At 43.8% G+C, this 19,838-nt stretch overlaps 2 protein-coding genes across 4 annotated transcripts in view; both read left to right on the top strand.

Moving 5' to 3' along the window:
* The first annotated feature begins 35 nt into the window (after positions 1-35).
* On the top strand, positions 36-9,994 carry ints7 (integrator complex subunit 7). The gene is made up of 20 exons (XM_084699287.1): positions 36-222; positions 436-565; positions 669-815; positions 940-1,077; positions 1,190-1,236; positions 1,510-1,709; positions 1,851-1,973; positions 2,066-2,183; positions 2,420-2,554; positions 2,793-2,890; positions 2,990-3,229; positions 3,320-3,457; positions 3,786-3,992; positions 4,139-4,333; positions 4,480-4,583; positions 5,578-5,646; positions 8,459-8,591; positions 9,030-9,128; positions 9,243-9,428; positions 9,544-9,994. Exons 1-20 carry the CDS (start codon positions 129-131, stop codon positions 9,844-9,846), a joined length of 2,904 nt encoding a protein of 967 aa, XP_084555413.1. The 5' UTR covers positions 36-128; the 3' UTR covers positions 9,847-9,994.
* Positions 9,995-10,136: 142 nt separating this feature from the next.
* The window catches only part of lpgat1 (lysophosphatidylglycerol acyltransferase 1), a 41,091-nt gene continuing 31,389 nt past the window's right edge, over positions 10,137-19,838 (top strand). The window contains exons 1-5 of one of the 3 annotated variants that reach the window (XM_084699289.1): positions 10,137-11,400; positions 12,402-12,514; positions 12,589-12,841; positions 17,375-17,493; positions 19,318-19,413. In XM_084699289.1, coding sequence (XP_084555415.1) covers positions 12,604-12,841; positions 17,375-17,493; positions 19,318-19,413 — 453 coding nt within the window. In that variant the 5' untranslated portion in view covers positions 10,137-11,400; positions 12,402-12,514; positions 12,589-12,603. Of the gene's footprint in view, positions 11,401-11,472; positions 11,688-12,401; positions 12,515-12,588; positions 12,842-17,374; positions 17,494-19,317; positions 19,414-19,838 lie in introns of those variants that run through there. The other 2 variants (XM_084699290.1, XM_084699291.1) reach the window with 2 other exon arrangements.

Genomic DNA, 19,838 nt, shown 5'->3' with positions numbered 1-19,838 from the left:
AACACTTCCGGTCTTGTCACTTCCGCCCTACAGTGTACTTGCCCACCGAGAACCGCTAACCTTATGTTCAACTGTTCCCTGTGCACGACGTTTTACTAAGTCGTTTAATGTCAATGATAGCGTAAAACATGTCGCTTTCTACTGCACGATCCTTTCTGTCTGAGGCTGGCTATGGGGAACAAGAACTAGATGCCAATTCTGCTCTCATGGAGTTGGACAAAGGTGTGTACACGGTTAGCTTGCTAGCTTGTTGGCACTCATACTGCTAAAGTCAAGTATACTGGCTATGTCTGTACAATAGATTTTCCACATTTTTATTTAGTTACGTCGTAGCTAGCAAGTAGCAGCCCAGTGCAGTAGTTTGATATTACTAAACTCAGTTTCACGTATCAGTTCTTTACTCTTGGATATGTTTTAATTTGTCTACTTTTCTAGGATTGAGGTCTGGGAAGCTTGGGGAGCAATGCGAGGCCGTGGTGCTATTCCCCAAACTCTTTCAGAAGTATCCTTTCCCCATCCTCATCAACTCTGCATTTTTAAAACTGGCAGACATTTTCAGGCTGGGGTACATATGACGTTATTTAACAAGTCATGGTATTTGTTCCTCATACATGTATATTCAAGAAAATCTACACACGGCAAGTAATAATCTTTTTATATTCTTTCAGGAACAACTTCCTGCGTCTGTGTGTGTTGAAGGTTACTCAGCAGAGTGAGAAGCATCTTGAGAAGATTCTCAACGTGGATGAGTTTGTCAAAAGAGTCTTCTCTGTCATCCACAGCAATGACCCAGTGGCCAGAGCCATCACTCTGAGGTACCACAGCACATCTGTTTCTCTTCCACTCTCTTATCTGCCTCATCCTCTAAACATTAAATATTATATAAAATAATAACTCTATATACCTTTTGTGTTTTTCTGTTTTATGTAATTTATTTAGGATGCTTGGTAGTTTGGCTTCCATCATCCCGGAAAGGAAGAATGCCCACCACAGTATCCGTCAAAGTTTGGACTCTCACGACAATGTGGAAGTAGAGGCAGCCATCTTTGCTGCTGCCAGCTTCTCTGCGCATTCAAAGTAAGGAGTTCTCAGCAAGGAGCATGTGGGACAGTATATCTTGACATCTGTTTAACACCCCCCAAAAATACAGATGTCTGAAATTGCTCTTTTACCTTATTCTCAATATCAGAGACTTTGCAGCTGGAATTTGCAACAAGATCAGTGAGATGATTCAAGGTAAAGTGAAGCGGTGAAGTGTTCTAAGCATCATCTCCCTCAACCAAAGCCCTCATATACAAGGCTTCAATATCTACCTGCCAAATGGTTGCTTACAAAATAGTTTTATGTTGCCCAGACAGCATTTTATTGAAGAGGAGCAAATTAATAATTTGTCAGTTAGCATTCGAGGCTGATTTGGTCTAAGTGTGTGTAACACTGTGTCCTAACTGGATGTGAGCTTCCGACTATTTAGTCTCATCGGATGCTCTCTGTCACCCTGTCCCCCCTCAGGCCTGGACACCCCAGTAGACCTGAAGCTGAAGCTGATCCCCATGCTGCAGCACATGCACCACGACGCCAGCCTGGCCTCCAGCAGCCGCCAGCTACTGCAGCAGCTGCTCACCTCCTACCCCTCCACGCCCATGGTCATTGTCAGCTTACACACCTTCACCCAGCTGGCTGCCTCCTCTCTGGTTGACATCCCCAAACAGGTACCGCCCGTTCTGTGCCTCCCATTGTACACTCGCACCATGGCAACATTAGAAATCCGTGCCTCTAGTCTCACATTTTTGTTCACTCAATAAAGTGTATAATAAGGTGATTTTATTTGATGAATTGTTTTTGTCCTTTAGTTGCAGCTGCTTCTTCAGTACCTGAAGGAGGACCCCAGGAAGGCTGTCAGGAGACTGGCCATCCAGGACCTGAAGCTCCTGGCTAAGAAGGCTCCCCATCTCTGGACCCGGCAAAACACCCAGGTCAGCACACAGCTGCTGACACCACTCTCTCACTCTGAATGTGTCAGCAGGCCCATGCGTCGAATAGGAAGTTGTATCCCCTGTGTTTGCAGACTTTGTGTGAGTGTGCCCTGAGTATCCCCTACAACAGCCTCAAGTTGGGCATGCTGTCTGTGCTCTCAACGCTCTCTGGAACCATCGCCATCAAACACTACTTCATCTCTGGAACGGGTGAGATAGTTTGAAGATTATTTTATTGTTAAAAGAGTTTCCATATTGATCTGACTATATTTCAGGAGAATTGGTTGCCAGTTGTACTGATCTGATAGTAAGAAAAAAAGAATCCACAAATCCACGTATGGCTTTTATCCAGTGCTTAAAAGCATACTGTTTTGTGAGAGAAAGTTGGGAACACTATTATGGGATGTAGACAACAAGGTGGAAAGTGTTTGTGTCTTGTTTCTCAGGTGGTTCTTCAGCCTCTCCACGGCTCACTGACCTGGTTAAGCTGGCCGAGGAATGTTGTTACCACAGCAACCTGGCAGTGGCCGTTCACGGAGTCACCGTACTTGCCAACATCGCCATTTCCTGTCCGGGGAAAGGTGTTTTAAACAGTGGGATGAGCTGTCACCCTTAGTTATACTTCAGAAATTCCAGACCTCCCCAGGCTCTGGATCATAGTTCTTCTTATCTGCCAAGTTAATGACAAGCACATGCATGCTATATTCTATCAATTTTTCCTACTATCACATTTCTTAGCTGCTCTGCCAGTCTTATTTCCTAGTCTGTGTTCATTGCCATTGATTATGCTACTGAAACAGTCCTTGTTGCCATCGTCAGACATGGTTCAGCTGGAGCAGGACACAGTGATGGGGGTCGAGTCCCTGCTGTTACTCTGCAGTCAGGACGACTCCCACAGCGCTCAGGCCACACTGAAGGTTTCTTACTTTCTACTCTTTCCTTGAAACAAACATTAATCTTTTTTTTATTTGATAGATATCCATCTCTCATATTCACTCCTTCATTCATCTTCGCAGACAGCCCTCACCTCATTGGTTCGGCTTCTGAAAAGTCGACCTCACCTCAGCCAAGCCGCGGTGGAGTTCCTGCTGAGTCAGCTTCACTCCGCTCACGCTTGCTCCCGCGTTGTCATGTGCCACGCTCTGGCTGCCATTGCCACTCACCTGCCTGTCCTGGGAGAGGCCATGCTGGGAGACCTGGTGGACCTGTACACAGTAGCCAGCCAGTCGTCCACGGACAAACAGCAGGAACTCCTGGTTAGAGGCATTTTTGTCCTAATGACAATACCATTCTATACGCTGTACTTAAAGCGTAACAATGCCTGCTCTTCCCGGGGTCGTTGGCAGGTCTCCTTGGCGACGGTGGTGTTCGTGGCCGGTCAGGCTTCCCTATCGGCTGAGGTGAAGATCCTGATCAAGCAGCAGCTGGAGGACGTGGCCAACGGCTGGACGGTTTACCGCATTGCACGACAGGCCTCGCGCATGGTGAGCTGTGGCTGCGAGGCTGTGTATAATCATGTCATCTTGCATCTGTTTTTGATCACATCCAGCTTTGTTGCACTTTGTCCAGTAACACAGACTGTTCTTTGGTGTAAGCCACTGTAATGTACAAACTGCACTTTTAGTCCTGGATATTAATAACCTCCAGCCTTCACACTTTCCTGGATGACTTCACATGTCGTCAACTAGCATTTACCTCTGTCTGTTCTCATCACTGTTTCTTTGCTCATAACTTTTTCCTGATCTTTTTTGTATGTCCATAATCAAATCGCCAATGGTGATTAAACAAAGTGTGTGCTCCGTGTGTCTCCAGGGCTGTCACGAGTTCTCCAGCGAGCTGTACCAGAGCCTGCGCACACGTGTGGCCTCCGAGCACTTCTACTTCTGGCTCAACAGTCTAAAAGAGTTCTCCCAGGCCGAGCAGTGTCTGAGCGGCCTGAAGGATGGAGACTACAGCGCTGCCATGACGGCCATTGCCGAGGCGCTACGCTCCTACCAGAAGGGCATCGCTTCTCTCACGGTCAGCCTCTGGTCCGGAGTGTCGGCCTCACAGCTACAGAACATGTACCTCCGGGTTTCCCCAGCAGTGAATGACATGTTCAGTCAAGCAGTGAGAGTGTGTTAATGAGGCCTGTCGTGTCACGGTTGCCCTGTGTCCACCCCCAGGCGGCAAGCACCCCCCTCAGCCCGCTGGCGTTCCAGTGTGACTTTGTGAAGCTGCGTATCGACACCCTGCAGGCTCTGTCCCAGCTCATCTGCACCTGCAACAGCCTGAAGACCAGCCCTCCGCCCGCCATTGCCACCACCGTAGCCTTCACCTCGGGCAACGAGCTGCAGCGCTGCGGACGCATCTCCCAACAGGTACACACACACGCATTAAGGGGTAAGTTGCTGGACGATAAACGTCTCAACTACCAGTAGCAAGGGGTAAGTTGCTGGACGATAAACGTCTCAACTACCAGTAGCAACATATCATACTTTCCTCAACTTCTTATTTTCTCCACCAGATGCGAGTGTCCATGGACGAGTTCAGGGGCCTTGCTGCTCGCTATGCTGATCTGTACCAATCTTCCTTTGATGCCGACTATGCCACCCTCCGTAATGTGGAACTGTATCCTTAAAGCACGTGTCAAACTCAAGGTCATTGAATGTGGCCCGTGGGAGCTAAGATGGTATATTGAAATAAGACTACGTTGCTTTACAGTGTGCATTGACCATAAACTACATCTCTCACAATGCATTTTGATTATGTTACGGCAAGATAGGCCAGAAAAGATACAGAAATCACCTTCACTAGACAAGGTTTTATATTTTTGAGACTTAGGCTATCAATCTGAGTGTTAATCAGGCATTGAGCTAGGCATTGTAAACATTCGGGGATTAGCCCAAACCTAGGACGTACCCTGGGTTTGATGTGATGCTAGATAGGGACAGTACATGCGATGGCGCACAGTGCTTTTTTTTTTTGCAAAATAGCTTTTTGAGCTTTATGTAAAATAAACATTGCTGTTTTCCAGAAAACCTTGTCTAGTGAAGGTGATTTCTGTATCTTTTCTGGCTCCAAATTGTCAACAGGGCAAGCAGAAACATGCATCTAGCTTGGCTGAGTATCTAATCAAGCCTGGATGCAAGACAGTTTTAAGAAAGATGGGAAAGTGAATACATGTTTGTGCTTTAAGGAGAAAAAACTATGTATTTTGTGTTGTGCCAATGTCGGTCCTTAAAGAGTACAATCTCCGTCGGCATTTTGACACCAAACACGGATAGATATGCCAAATTGATCCTCCAAGAAAAACAGCAGATTGTCCAAGAATTAAATGGCAGACTGCAATCGCAGCAGAATATGTTCACAAAAGCTACAGCTAAAAACTCTGTTTTTACATCGTTACATTGTAGTTACAATTGGCCCTTTTAGGGTTAACCATAATGCTGACGTGGCCCTCTGTGAAAATTTGTTTGACACCCCTGCCTTACAGGATGGGGAGAACAAGCCACACATTGTGTACGTGATTCAACTTAACAACAAGACATTTTAATCCATCCCTCTTCTCATAACATGTTATAACTTTCATAAAACTTTTCAATTGTCTTTAACTCTGGCTCAGCCAGCAGCAGAGCTGTTTGCTCGTCTCCCACGTGATCGAGGCTCTGATTCTGGATCCTCAGGCTGCCAGGTGAGAGCTGTGGAGATCGCCATCAACCAGCCGACCTCCTACCTTACCTTACACCCAAGCAATACAGGGATCACTAAATAGTCAATACATTCTGAATACATACACACACACACACACAGACTCTCTCACTGGCCACTTTATTAGGTACACCTCTTCAATTGCTTGGTAACACAAATAGCTAATCAGCCAATCACATGGCAGCAACTCAATGCATTTAGGCATGTAGACATGTCAAGACAACTTGCTGAAGTTCAAACCGAGCATCAGAATGGTAAAGAAAGGGGATTTAAGTGACTTTGAACGTGGCATGGTTGTTGGTGCCGGAAGGGCTGGTCTGAGTATTTCAGAAACTGCTGATCTACTGGATTTTTCATGCACAACCATCTCTAGGGTTTACAGAGAATGGTCCGAAAAAGAGAAAATATCCAGTGAGGGGCAGTTGTGTGGACAAAAATGCCTTGTTGATGTTAGAGATCAGAGAATGGGCAGACTGGTTCAAGATGATGGAAAGACAACAGTAACTCAAATAACCACTCGTTACAACCAAGGTTAGCAGAATACCATCTCTGAATGCACAACACGTCAAACCTTGAAGCAGATGGGCTACAGCAGCAGAAGACCACACTGATTTCAGCTATGACATTCAGATGGTTGGGTCAGAATTTGGCATAAACAACATAAAAGCATGGATCCATCCTGCTTTGAAACAACGGTTCAGGCTGGTGGTGGTGGTGGTGGTGTAATGCTATGGGGGATATTTTCTTGCACACTTTGGGCCCCCTGGGTACCAATTGAGCATCGTTTAAACGCAACAGCCTACCTGAGTATTGTTGCTGACCATGTCCACCCCTTTATGACCACAGTGTACCCATCTTCTGATGGCTACTTCCAGGAGGATAATGCACGATGTCACAAAGCTCAAAACATCTCAAACTGGTTTCTTGAACATGACAATGAGTTCACTGTACTCCAATGGCCTCCACAGTCACATGATCTCAATCCAATAGAGCACCTTTGGGATGTTTCGGTGGATGGAGGAGACATCATGGATGTGCATCCGACAAAAATGCAGCAATTGCGTGATGCTATCATGTCAATTTTTCCAACAACTTGTTGAAAGTATGCCACGAAGAATTAAGGGAGTTCTGAAGGCAAAAAACTAGCGAGGTAGAATAGAAATAGAAAATAGAATAGAAAAGCCTTTATTGTCATTGTATTGTAACGGAATTTTGAGTGCTTCTCCTGTTGGTGTGACGAGGGACAACATATAACACAACAACAACATATAACATAACAATACTACAACTATCCAAAAAACAGTAGGAACAACCCCCCCAAAATATATATATATATATATATATATTAGTGCTGTCAAACGATTAAAATATTTAATCGCGATTAATCGCATTAATGTCATAGTTAACTCGCGATTAATCACAATTAATCACACATTTTTATCTATTCTAAATGTCCCTGATTTCTTTTTGTCCCAATCTTTTTTCAAATTTTAATGCTCTTATCAACATAGAAAAGTGGTTCGGATTGCTTTGTGCAAATATTTTTTTTATTGAAAACAACATTGCAATCGCCTGGCTTTGACGAGGGGGCAGAGAATTCGCATCAGCTGTGTGCTTGGCCATCAAGTGGTATTTCAGACTGGACGTGCTGCGATGATAGCTCAGTTTACAACGACAAAACACACAGACCACTGGTCTTGTCAATAGAACCATTTGGCAACTTTTTAAAAGCAAACTTTCCATTCAGAATCTTATTGGCATCCATTTCGGCATCTCGCGCTCGTCATCCACTCAAAACGTAACGTTAGCCTACTACCAGAGAATGTCTAATATCCGTAAACGGGCTCTGCTACTACTCTTTAGCCAGCTTGCGAGCCAAACGAGTGTTTGGCGTGCCTGTTGTTTTGTTTCCGGTCTAGCTAGATCCGGTGTGGTGTTGTAGTTTTTCTAACGTCGGTAGTTGTTGCAACAGCATGTGAAAAAAACTACAAAGTTTGCTAGGCCAAAAAGAGCGTTAATCGCGCGATAAAATAATTGACGCCGTTAATTTGGGTTTGCGTTAACGCCGGTAATAACGCGTTAAACTGACAGCACTAATATATATATATATACATTAAGAGTAGAAAGTGCGGTGGCATAGACCAAAGTACTTCAATAAATACATCAATTAATACAGCTTTGTTTATGCACATGTGTAAGGTGACCGAGATGGTATGTGACTTGTAGTCAATAAAGTGCTTAGTGTTTAGTGCATGTCGGTATTTAGAGTTCTGATGGCTGTCGGGAAAAAACTGTTCTTAAGACGTGTGGTCCTTGCTCTAAAGGATCTGTACCGTCTGTCTGAGGGCAGGAGAGTAAACAGGTGGTGGCCTGGGTGAGAGGAGTCTTTTAAGATGTTATTGGCCCTGCTAAGGTAGCGGGAGCGGGCAATGGATTCCAGGGAGGGCAGTGAGCAGCCAGTGATTTTTTGTCCTGTGTTGATGACCCTTTGGAGGGCTCTCTTGTCTGTTGCGGTGCAACCGGAGTACCACGTCGAGATTGCTGTAGGTTAGTACACTTTCGATAGTGGTGCGGTAGAAGGCCACCATCAGTTTACACTCCAGGTTGTTTTTCCTGAGTACTCTCAGGAAGTGTAGTCGCTGCTGTGCCTTTTTTACTGTCTCTGAGGTGTTGACAGACCATGAGACCATTTATTAGGTGTACCTAATAAAGTGGCCAGTGAGTATGTATACAGTGTTAATAGACATTGGAAGATCAATGTGGAGGACTGATGTCTTCCTGTTCCTAACTGTCAGTTTTCAGGAATACGGCACCCTGGGTTCGGTGCAGACGGAGAGCGAGTATGAGAGGAGGATGATGTCAGTCTTCAATCATGTCCTGGAGGAAGTAGAGAGCCTCAGCAAGAAGCACCCTCCTGTTTCCTACCAGGTGAGTTCACAATTCACTTCTGCCGTTTCCAGGTAAAAAATGTCAGTCCCCCAACTCGAGATGAATGGCTGAAAATTGTGAATGAGATGTATGTGATGGAACAACTAACACATAGATTAAGAGTACAGGCAGAACAATGTGAAGAGAAATTGGTGAAATGGACTCTTCTTAAATGTCAATGACGAGGTTGATGGTTGAAAACAGTACATGTCTCAGGATCACTTTGTGGAATCAATGCAATCCAGCAGGTTCATGGATAAGTTTTTTTGTTTTTGTATTATTTTCTGTCAGTCTCTGTGTGTGTGTTTACTTTTCTGTTATTCTGTGTCTGTGAAAAAAAAGCAAAAGTGTCAACGGTAAACGTGATACCTACTCTGTCTTGGTAAAGGCTCTGGTGTACAACAAAAATACTTGTTTTGCTTTTTTGACTATTTCTAGCATACTGGCTGTCTGTGTGATGCAGTCATAGCTCTCCTCAAGGTCCCAATGTCCTTCCAGAGGTACTTCTTCCAAAAGCTACAGTCAACCAGTATTAAGGTGAGCATACAGACAGTAGTGATAATCTCTGCACTACACACTCTGAAACACAGTTCATTTCAATGTAATTTCTATATTTTTGATCCAAATGTTTCCATGCTGCTTTTTTTCCAGCTCGCACTTTCTCCATCCCCTCGAACACCGACCGAACCGATCCCGGTCCAAAATAATCAGCAACTGACCCTGAAGGTGGAGGGTGTGGTGCAGCATGGCTCCACCCCTGGGATGTTCCGGAAGATCCAGTCAGTCTGCCTCAATGTCAGCTCCACTCTGCAGAGCAAGACTGGGCCCGACTACAAGGTCAGTACCACCGACATGAACTTACCAAACATCCTCCCTTCTCTATATCTATAAACACTGTATATATGTGCCTGTATGCTGTGTTATACCCAATGGCTCAATCTTTCCCATTCAGATTCCTCTGGACAGTAAAACCAATGAGATTGAGCAAAGGGTAGAGCCCCATAATGACTACTTCAGCACCCAGTTCCTGCTCAACTTCTCCATCCTGGGCAATCACACGGTCAATGTGGAGGCCTCAGTGGTGGATGAGAGTGGCATTGAGTGGAAATCTGGGCCCAAGACCACTGTGTCTGTCAAGTCCCTGGAGGATCCTTACTCACAGCAGCTCCGCCACCTGCAGCAGCAGCAGCAACAGCAGCAGCAAGCTGGGCCCCAGCCAGCCCCGCAGAGAAGCGTGTACACTCGCTTCCAGTAATTCACCAGCACTGTACATAGTCCCCCTAGGACCTTGTTAGTATTGTTAAAGCCTGTTTAGACTTCACATTATGTGTGTGCATTTTGCCAGTACAGTCAGAATCCCATTTTTGACATTCACATTGATTAAAAGACCACGTTTAATTATTGTCCGTGTTTCGTGTGTGTTGTTTAGTAAAACAGAGTACACTTCAAACTTGGAAGGCAGGTCTTAAACAATGCCACACAGTACTGTGAAACAACAACAGGGGGCAGTCGACCATCATAAAATGAATTCGTTTTTTTCAAATGCTCCCTTACACATTTTTTTAACTTGTGCTCTTCTTTTTAAAACTTAACACACAAATCCAAGAACTGCACACACAAAATGCAAAATGCCTCGCTTCTCTTGCAAAATGAATCACTGCATCAAAATATCACAAACGTCTCAAAAGCAAACATTTGTCTCATGTTGCAAACACTTACCACTTAAGAAATTGAAAACTGAGTCAAAGGCCAAAATGTGGGTATGGTTTTGCAGATTTAAGGTGTGGTTCTGGTGTTTGAGTGTCAGGTTTCAGAAATTGTGTGAAAAGTAAGGAATTTGTGTGTATTCATTTGAAACTGTAATAGTAGGCCTATAGCAATTCTATATATTTTTAATTCGATAGCCTAATTATTTTTGAACTATAGTCTCCAATTTAAATTAAGTACTTTTTCTACTAAAGCATTTTGCTGATGTTTGGTGCAATACATATATCTGGTAAAAACACCGTTTGTGTGCTGTGATGCTCTGAACAGGTTTTCTATTCAGAGATGCAGTAATCATTTTTTTGTATTAGTTATGTATTGTGTGTCTACCACATTTATCTATATCGATGGTTTGTCAGCATATTATAGTAGTGATGAGAAAGATGTTTGTGATGGGATGATCTTGACCGGACCACTAAGTGATCATAATAAAGCTTTTGACGCAAGAACGTGCGCGTGCGACCGACGAACGTTTCCTAGATCCTCTCCTCCGTGTTAGTGGGGCTGCGCTCAAGAAGGGTTTGCTGGATGGCTAGCTAAAGATAATCTAACGGATTGTAGCCGTCGCCGGCTGCTTTGGAGCAAAGTACACGTTGGTTATCATCATTGACCTATGATAACTTCATCAAGGACTATTTTGGCATTTGGATAAAGACGGTTCTTGATTTGCAACCTAGGTAGCAAACTGATGTTGCATCGATGGAATTATTCCAGTGCGCTGCCATTGATTGAGATGCACCCGGGGACGCCAAACTGGAATACATGGATGGCAAGCTAACGGTCTGCTAGCTAGCTAGCCTTATGACCGGAGCTTGACCGATGAACATTGTGTTGTAGTTATGTACTTCATGGCTAGTATGAGTCTCGTAGACAAGATCAGTGTTAAAAGATCTTGGCAACATGTTAACTAAATAGCTAGCTAGCTAGCTACATGTGACTTGACGTTCATCCATTTTAAGCCAGCTAGCTAGCTAGCTTCGCTGCTGCCTGACCGATACTATTATCAACTGCTATTTCAGAATAGGACTTGGACGGTCAAATTTGGGTAAGTAATATTTGCCAATGAATGGAGCACATTTGTTTCTTTCAATTAGCTCGGATATTTAGATTACATACTCTCCTTTGTAGAGATAACGTAATGTATCTAGCTGAAATAATAGCTCACACATATAAGACAGTTTACCAAAGGTCGGATAGTCGGGATGAATAATAAGAATCTTTCGTTTTGCCTCAATTTGGCCCATCGCGCATCACATGGCCACGCTAAATCACTGGATAGATCGCAAGATAAAGCCGGTGGATCGGGCCGCGCAGACAAGATAGTTCTATTGGGTATCTACACAAAATAATCAAATGTGTAATTGGCTAATACTCTTGGAGATCTTTCAAAATGAGTATTTGTGTCACATTTTGGCAACTTTCACGGACCAAAAATTTAAAACGAAATACACATGAGAAAATGACCGACCTTGCTGACGTCATTGTTTTGGCCCCGGTGAGCTAGCTACGGTTATCAGAAACTGTTATCTGGAGCATATAATAAGTAATGTGTTTAGACATCCAACATGATACATTCAGGCTAATATTCATAGATCGATAAGTCTGGGTGTAGTCAACCATCTACCTGGCACACCGGCGGATGTCTTGGTTATCTAAACAAAATACTTAGAGAAACCAGTTTTACCGGGCGCGTATTCACGACTAATGTTAGCCTATGATAGCTGGGCATATTTCGCAAGGATGTCTGCAAACCGTTAGCTGGCTAGTATCTCACAAAAAGACGGACTTTGAATGAAAGTTGTAGCCGCATGTAGCTGGTTAAGCAAGCTAACGTCAATCGTTATGTTTGCTTCAACAATTTTAGCCACCTGCTGGCTATCAAATGCTGTGTTTTTTAGATGGCACTTGATTTCTAATAGCTCTAGCTCTAATACAGTAATGGGGTGATCGGTTAGCTACAAGTCGCTACGCGTTATAGACTTTCTTATGCAGGGAGATGTCATTAATGTTGTTAATAATCTAATTCATTACCATATTTTTTTATAGGTGGCAAATTATGATCCAAAGTTTAAATGGTTACGATTTAGACAATGTGAAATGCCAAACGGTGTACCAGCCAGGGCGGAATTTAGCAACGGGGCCATACAGACAGTGACCAGGTAGTGAGAAGCTTTCACCCATGTTTAAAATGTAGAAAATTCTACTTTTAACTGTTTTACTCGTTCCTCCACAGGCAGTGAGCATCAGAATGGCACATCTTCTGGAAGACGCCCGCAAGCTGGGCTGGATTCTCCTGAAATCGTTGCTTCGCTTTGTTTTTATGTTCATCAACAACTGTGTCGCCATCCCTTCCTATTGCCTCTACCTAATCCTTCTTCAACCTCTTAGAGTAATGGATAGTGGCACTTTCTGGCAAATTGAAGGAATTATGTTCAGATGGATGTTGGCAATGGTGTCGTCCTGGGGCTGGGTTGCCGGTTATACAGGTGAGACAATACCCAAGTTGTACACACATTTTTCATAGTGTAAAAAAAAAAAACCCTAATCTGTGAGTGCAAATTCTGGTGTTAAGCTTCTTGGTCTCTTAATTCACAAAAACGCATAGTGTTCTCATCATCAGCCAGGTTGATTGAATGTCCAGAAAGCCTGTGGTCGAGGCCAGGTGTTTGGTTGCCGTGAGGGAAGTAAATGCTTACAAACTGCTATGTGTTGCTGAACATTGAGAGCAACAAGACATGCTGATGAATAATGGATAGATATCTGCTTAAAGAGCACCTAGACTTGATTTTATCTAGAAATCCTATATCCTCTGCTTCAATAGAAAGTCTGTTAAATACTGCACTAAGTTGGAGGTAGGTAACTGCTGTGCCTGTTGGAAGGGTGATGTTTTATTCATGAATCACGTGTCTAAACACTGAAGATGGCTTTGCATAGAAGGAGACCATTTTATTGTGTGGTCTTTTCAGCCAGTATCACAGATGCAATGGATTCTTCAAATTTGGAACGACCGTCAGTTGTCTCACTACAAGAGGGCATGTATGTTACATTTTGGAGTGGAAAGTATAAAATGTCTTCGCATTTCCAACTTGGTAACGGGTATCTTGAGGTGTGATAACTTATTTGACTGTCACATCTCCACTGCTGAAAGATGCTCCCAGTGAGAAGGTCTATTCAGAGGACCCTTGACACAATGAGTCATGAGTATTTAGCTTAGCTGAGCACTGATCAGAGGGCTGTATAGAAATTCTTCAGGAATGTTGATAAAATGGCTAATCAGGTAATGGTTTGACTTCAAATCTAGTATTATAGGTCAAATGTTGACCCGCTGTACTGTTTGAGTAAGGCTGCCTAAAAGCTCAGTCCACCACCAGCTCTGTCCCAACAGCCCCATTCTTGCAGCATCATACCGGAGACTACCCAGTCCTTCATGGACTTGAAGGTTTTTACAATCTGCTTTTACACGGGTTGCTGTTTAATGTCCTGATGTGGAACATGGCCTCAAGTCCTGTGTCCAAACCTCCCGGCCCCCACCCCAGCCTGCTGGCTGGGATGCTGGAATGGCTCGCACCACACTGGGGGGAGACAGCTGGCTCGGACCAGGGGGAGGTGGGATTAAGTTGCCATGTCAGGTCCAGTGACTGACTGGTCTTGTGGAAAGATGAAAGATAATGTCTTTAAGTCTGAAGCCTAGCTAGCAGTATTTTCAGATTAGTATTGTGATGTGCACAGTTATTGCTTGATCCATTTTGAGCAGAGAGAATAGATCAAGCTCCCATATCTTGAAATATTGTCCGTCTTAGTTTTTTATTTTTTATGATTGTAAATTACACTTATCTTTGAGCTGTGGCAATTTGTGGCAGTTCCATTTGGTACATGCCAAGACTCCACCATCTTGCCTGACAGTAAGAGTGACCTGGCTATACCAGTGTTTTATCTGTAGCAGGACAGGGTGATCCAGACCTCATTTGGTCTGTGCTTACTCAAGACTTGGTGGCATTGAAGTCAAATGCAGAAATTTGTAACATTCCTGAAGTACAATTTTTGTTTTTAGTCCTCAGTGCCTGATTCCGTCTCACAGACATACTATTAACAGGAAGTCAGTCACAGGAAGTGATGTCATGATTTTTCTCTTTCTCACTATCAAGGAGGATGGGCACATGCTGGTGTTAAGGCACAGGAGGGTGTCTTGCTAAATCACAGCTCCCGTAAAGACAGAGAGAGAGAATGAGGGGAAGGAGGGAGGAGTGTTTGGGAGAGGGGCAACCTAAGGTCAGAGGATCACCATTTAGCTGGCCGCTGTTACCGGATTAGAAATTGTCCTTAGGCCTGGCCGTCCTACTGCTGGGATAACTGTGTCATCTCTCAGATACTATCTCCCTAATGAATTCTACCTGACAGCCCAGTTGTAGATGCTCTGTCTCTGTAATATCACTTTGTCTTCTCTGTCAACAATGGGATGTGGTGCTGCTCATACTTTGACATTCATCACCCTCTCCAGGGCTCTGGCCCCCTCCCACACTGAAGCAGAGCAGTCATAGCGTTGTAAAGATTGCTCTCATTTCCAATTCTGATGGGGCTTAGTGTTACTCTCCTGAGACCTATGGAAAAATTGGAGGGCAAAACTGAGCAAGTGTATGACATGTCATTTGTTTCTTATCATCAAGAATCCAGTTTGCACAACGGAGCATTTGTATGATAGCCTAGCTATAGACTATTTGAATAGATCTGGCTTGCATGCATATATTTACATGCAAAATCAAAAGCAACTGTCATGAGAGAATGTTAAACAACATTTGTGTGTTTATAAAACCTGTGTGTTTAGATGGACTGAGTAGATAGCTACATGTTTACATGGTGGGTAGGTACCGTTGATGGAAAGAACCAGTTTGAAGCCAGTTAACTCCTTATTTGTGAAGATACATGACTATTGAGATGTTTTCTAGCTCTGTGGTGAAAGCTATGATGGTTTGCCCTGGATCTTAACTGAATTCATACTTCTTTGCAGTACACTTTTGAGATAAATGCCTATGTGCAAGTACTGTGTTGAAACTTGTGTTTAATATCTCTTATAAGACCAATCTTATCAGTGTGTTTGTTTGCTATAAGGGAGAAATACGTTGAACGTGTATTCCTTTTCAGGTCTAATGTATCTGCCTCATAACTATTTTAGAACTATTTCTGCAATTAAGACCACTTCAAACAGGTACATCCATGGAACTTGATTGATGTCCTTTTAATCACTGCCTGTGTAAGTTGAGAGAGGCTCCAGTCATACCTTTTCAAAGACTGAACACTTTTTCTGCTTCCAAATGGCTTTAGTGAGTACACTCATTTAGGGAATGTTCTAATCTAGTTGATCTTGTATGTATTAAAGCATGAAAGGGAACTTCTGCTGTTTTGCTTTCAGTAAGCACCTAACATGTTCTAGAGAACTATTTGACCTAGAAACTGGCTTTGAAACACATGGGCTTCCTATGGTTTTTCTCTTAGTTTGATCTAACTTTATCTGTTTTGCACCATATTGTTAAATATTATGGCTCACCACAGCTTCACTAAAGGAACATTTACTCTTGATGATTCTGAATACTCCTCTCTCAAACACATCTTGGAAACCCAGTTGATCACTGGTTTTCTCTTTCTTGCCATCCACCAGCTCATCTCTTACCTTTTTTTTTTTTTACTAATCCAAAGCCAGTTATTCATTCTGCTCAGTATAAAATGAGAAAGGTATATTATGACTGTTATAGTGGCAATTGAGATTCTGCTACATAGAGAACTGTCTGGCTGCACAATTTATTTCAGTTAAGCATTTTTATTTAATTGAGTAACTTGAGCATGTGGGGCATAATCGGTAACAGCTAAATTAAGGTCAGAGAATGCCTTCAATCGGTTTTCTTCATTATTATGATGGCAGAATGGAACAATCAATAGATGCTTGTCTTTGTGCAGCTGGGAGGTGTAGATGAAATATATCTCCTAGCAACATCCTATCACGATATTTGACTGTAAGCCAAGTATCATTTTCTTTGTCATCCTACAGTGGAGTGGATTGGGAGAAACAGACCAGGCCTGTATTTCTGCAGTCCTGTGTTGTGCTATCCCTGAGTGTTGACCCCTTCCTTTACACCCCCAGTAGTAGTCCCCTTCCTGGGACTTACTCTGCCAGTAGTCTCTTGAAAATGAATCTCCACCTGGACTTCCACAGAACAGTAAAGGCCAACTCATTTTGCATTCTCCACCCTGGTTCTGATGGCTAGCAGCAGCATTGTAGTGAAATTCAGTAATCAGAGAAGAACCATGAGGGGGGGGGGGGTCCCAGAGAGACCAGCTCAGCGGTGCCCTCTACCATGTGGCTTCCAGGCCCACCCTCACTCCCTATTTTTGATGTGGCTCCACTGTTGTTAATATGCAGAGTTGTTTAAAGACACTTGAATTGCAAAATAAGCCTCCACCTACCCATCATCCTTTGTTGCATGTGTTAAAACCCCTCCGAAGAGATTGTGTTTTAAAGTCGCTGATCTGTTAAGCAGTTATAATACAAGAAAACTAGCTAGATTCAAAAATCTTTTTTTCTTGAACGGTTTCACTTATTGCATGACTGCAAGACATAGGGGCTTAGTGAGTTGATTTGTTGGTCTTTTGCGGGGGAGCATGACAATTTGTGGTCCGGATTATTTCGCCTAGGATTGTTCACTGGTGGTTAAGGCCGATTTGACAAAGCCAGGTTATTTTTTGCATAATACAAATTCTGTTTCACATTCTCCCCCCACCCCATACTGTTTTGACAAATGGTACAGCCCATTTGAACATCCTGACTTTGCCAGACCTTGTAAATTCCCCATCCTGGATCAGTCTGCACAAAACATGAAACACATATCGTTAACGTGAAGTTTCTAAGTTAGCTGAGGCTCAACATCTCAAATACAATCTTTCTCTCCCCCTCTCTCTTTCTCCATCTCTCTCCCCACATGTCCTTGTTTGTCTCATCCCCCATCTCATTGTTTTCCTCTGTCTTCTAGTCATGGAGTGGGGTGACGATGTGAGGCCCATCTCTGAAGAGGAAGCCATGGTGATAGTGAACCACCAGGCCACAGGAGATGTTTGCACCCTCATGATGTGCCTGCAGGACAAGGGCACGGTAAGAAGCCTTGAGCCAGGGAATCTCTGTGCTGAATGTTAATGGTTCACTTCACTAAGGCTGCGTCCACACCGGAAGCATTAATGCTAAATTCCAATTAATCAGATCAGATTTTTGGGCGGTCTTTTCATATTGTCATTTTAAATGTGGCTAATATCAGATTCCAATGTGAACTTATTGCAGTCCTGAATTGCAAAAGTATGTGCAAAAGAACAAAAACAAACGCCTCATGTGCAGGACGCTCTCACACCTGTTGAACATGGAAGTCAGTGAAGTACGTTTTCAAGCGTTTTTGTATAAGGTCTTGTTCTGTGGAAGCCAAAAAATGTGTGAGCAAGTCAGAGGAGGAGAAGAACCACAGCTTTTTCTGCAGCAGTGGCTGATTGACAAATTTCAATAAAGGGTGACAAAAAGTCGCACAAATTTCAATTTGATTGTTCAGACTGAGGTTGCATTGCCAAATATCAGACCTGATTTAAAACCACATATGACAGTGGCCCAAATCAGATTTGAAAATGTCAGTTTCGATGCGCTTTGGACTGTTCACACTGTCATCCAAGTAACAGACCTGTGTCACATGAAGAATTTGGGCCACCTTCACCTGTAGTGTGAACGTAGCCTAAGTGGATATCTACCCTGTCTGAATGGATCGTTGCTGAGAGGAGTTGCTGTTTGAGCTCCTCAAGGGCAACTCCTGTAGGGTGTTAGTGGACAGTGAGTAGGCATGTTCTTGTAGCTCTTTTAAAGTTGTGTGTGTGCGCAGGAGCTGGAGCAGTTGACTGAGTCCCCACACACACACATCATCTTGTGAGCGTCCTAAGAATCTTCTACTTAATCATGTCATCTTCGCTATAAAATAGAACCATCCATCCAAAGTATCGGGATGGTGTTTGTGATGGTATGTCTTTGCATTTCCTGCACATCTGTGATAAATGGCTGCGTCTGACTGTCAGTCAACAATTGACATCATTAGATTGAAGCTAGATTTTATTTTATTTTTCTTCCTGCTTTTACAAGACTTACATGCCTGTGTTGTCCACATTGGGTTAATGATCTCAGTGGGACGTTTTTGGTTGACCAGCAGTCAAATGGGGATTTGAAGTCAGCTCCGTTAGTTTGATGGATGACTTATACAATCTTCAAGTATTCATTCTAGTTAAGTGTGTTTGACTCACAGCACACTCACTCTTTCACGCTCAGTCACTCCCAGATCTTCATCTACACATTGATCTGGACTCTCCTCTCCTCCTGAGTCCTGTTAGTGGCCTGGAGATATCTGCTTCTCCACCTTACTCCGTTTAACGGGATTGGCTGGTGCTGTCACGTTCTGCTGCCCTCTGAGACCTAGTCAATGGCTTTGGCCCAACTGTGTTAACAGAAATTGGCCCAACTGTGTGAACAGAAATTGACCCAAACAACAGCCTGGCTAGCTTTTAAAAGGGCCAATCAATAGGTTCACTTTAATACAATTACTATCTTTCCCCCAAGTACAGGGGAGGTGCAACTCTTTCAGTGACAGCCATGCTAGGTAGGGGACTCTGAAAGGCTGGGGTCATGTGACAGGGGATATCCCCAAAGTCTTGAGAACCACTTTGCTCTGGTGTCTGTTTTTCATTTCTGTGAACAGTTACTCTACTGCTCGCAAGAGTGTGACAGAGACTTGTATTGGAGGGTGTGTTGCAGCGTGGATGTGAACAAGCGTAGTCATCTCATTCATTCAGTGTGTTTTGCTCACAGATGTTATCACCATGTCACAACAGGCTGGTGTGGCCTGTCTGTCGCCAGCATACAGAGCCTCACTCCTGTCTTCCTGCCTCCCTGCAGGTCGTACGCAAGATGATGTGGTTGATGGACCATGTGTTCAAATACACCAACTTCGGCCTGGTGTCCCTGATCCACGGAGACTTCTTCATCAGACAGGTGAGACCTTGCACGCCCAGCTCTTGGGTGCTACCTCCTTCTGGGGCAGGGGAACTAGAAGCCTGACAGCCAAGAAGTGTTTTTTAAACCGTGAATTATGGGAGGGGGTTAGGTCTGTGAGCACTGGTCTTCATACGTGAAGTGACTTTGAACCCCCACACCCCCCATCCTTGTGAGAACAGTTGACCAGTCATCATCATGTCTGAATTCAACCAGCAGCTCGGTTCGATTCCCCATGTGAGCCGTACAGTGGTAAAGTGTGGGTGTAGTCCAGCTCCCTCAGAGCCCCACCAGCAATAGGGTGTTTGTTTATTATGTGATGGGTATTACTAGCAACAGTTAACAGTGTGTCACACACACATTCCCAGTCCCTTGTGATAGCCCGGCTGTGTGTGTGATGCTGTATCAGTGAACTGTACTGTGCC

Source organism: Hypomesus nipponensis, chromosome 6 (genome assembly GCF_054491055.1).
Source record: "Hypomesus nipponensis isolate SF chromosome 6, ASM5449105v1, whole genome shotgun sequence".
Lineage (NCBI taxonomy): Eukaryota > Metazoa > Chordata > Actinopteri > Osmeriformes > Osmeridae > Hypomesus > Hypomesus nipponensis.
The sequence above is the reverse complement of the archived record's forward strand: the minus strand, read 5'-3'. Positions and strand labels throughout refer to the sequence as shown.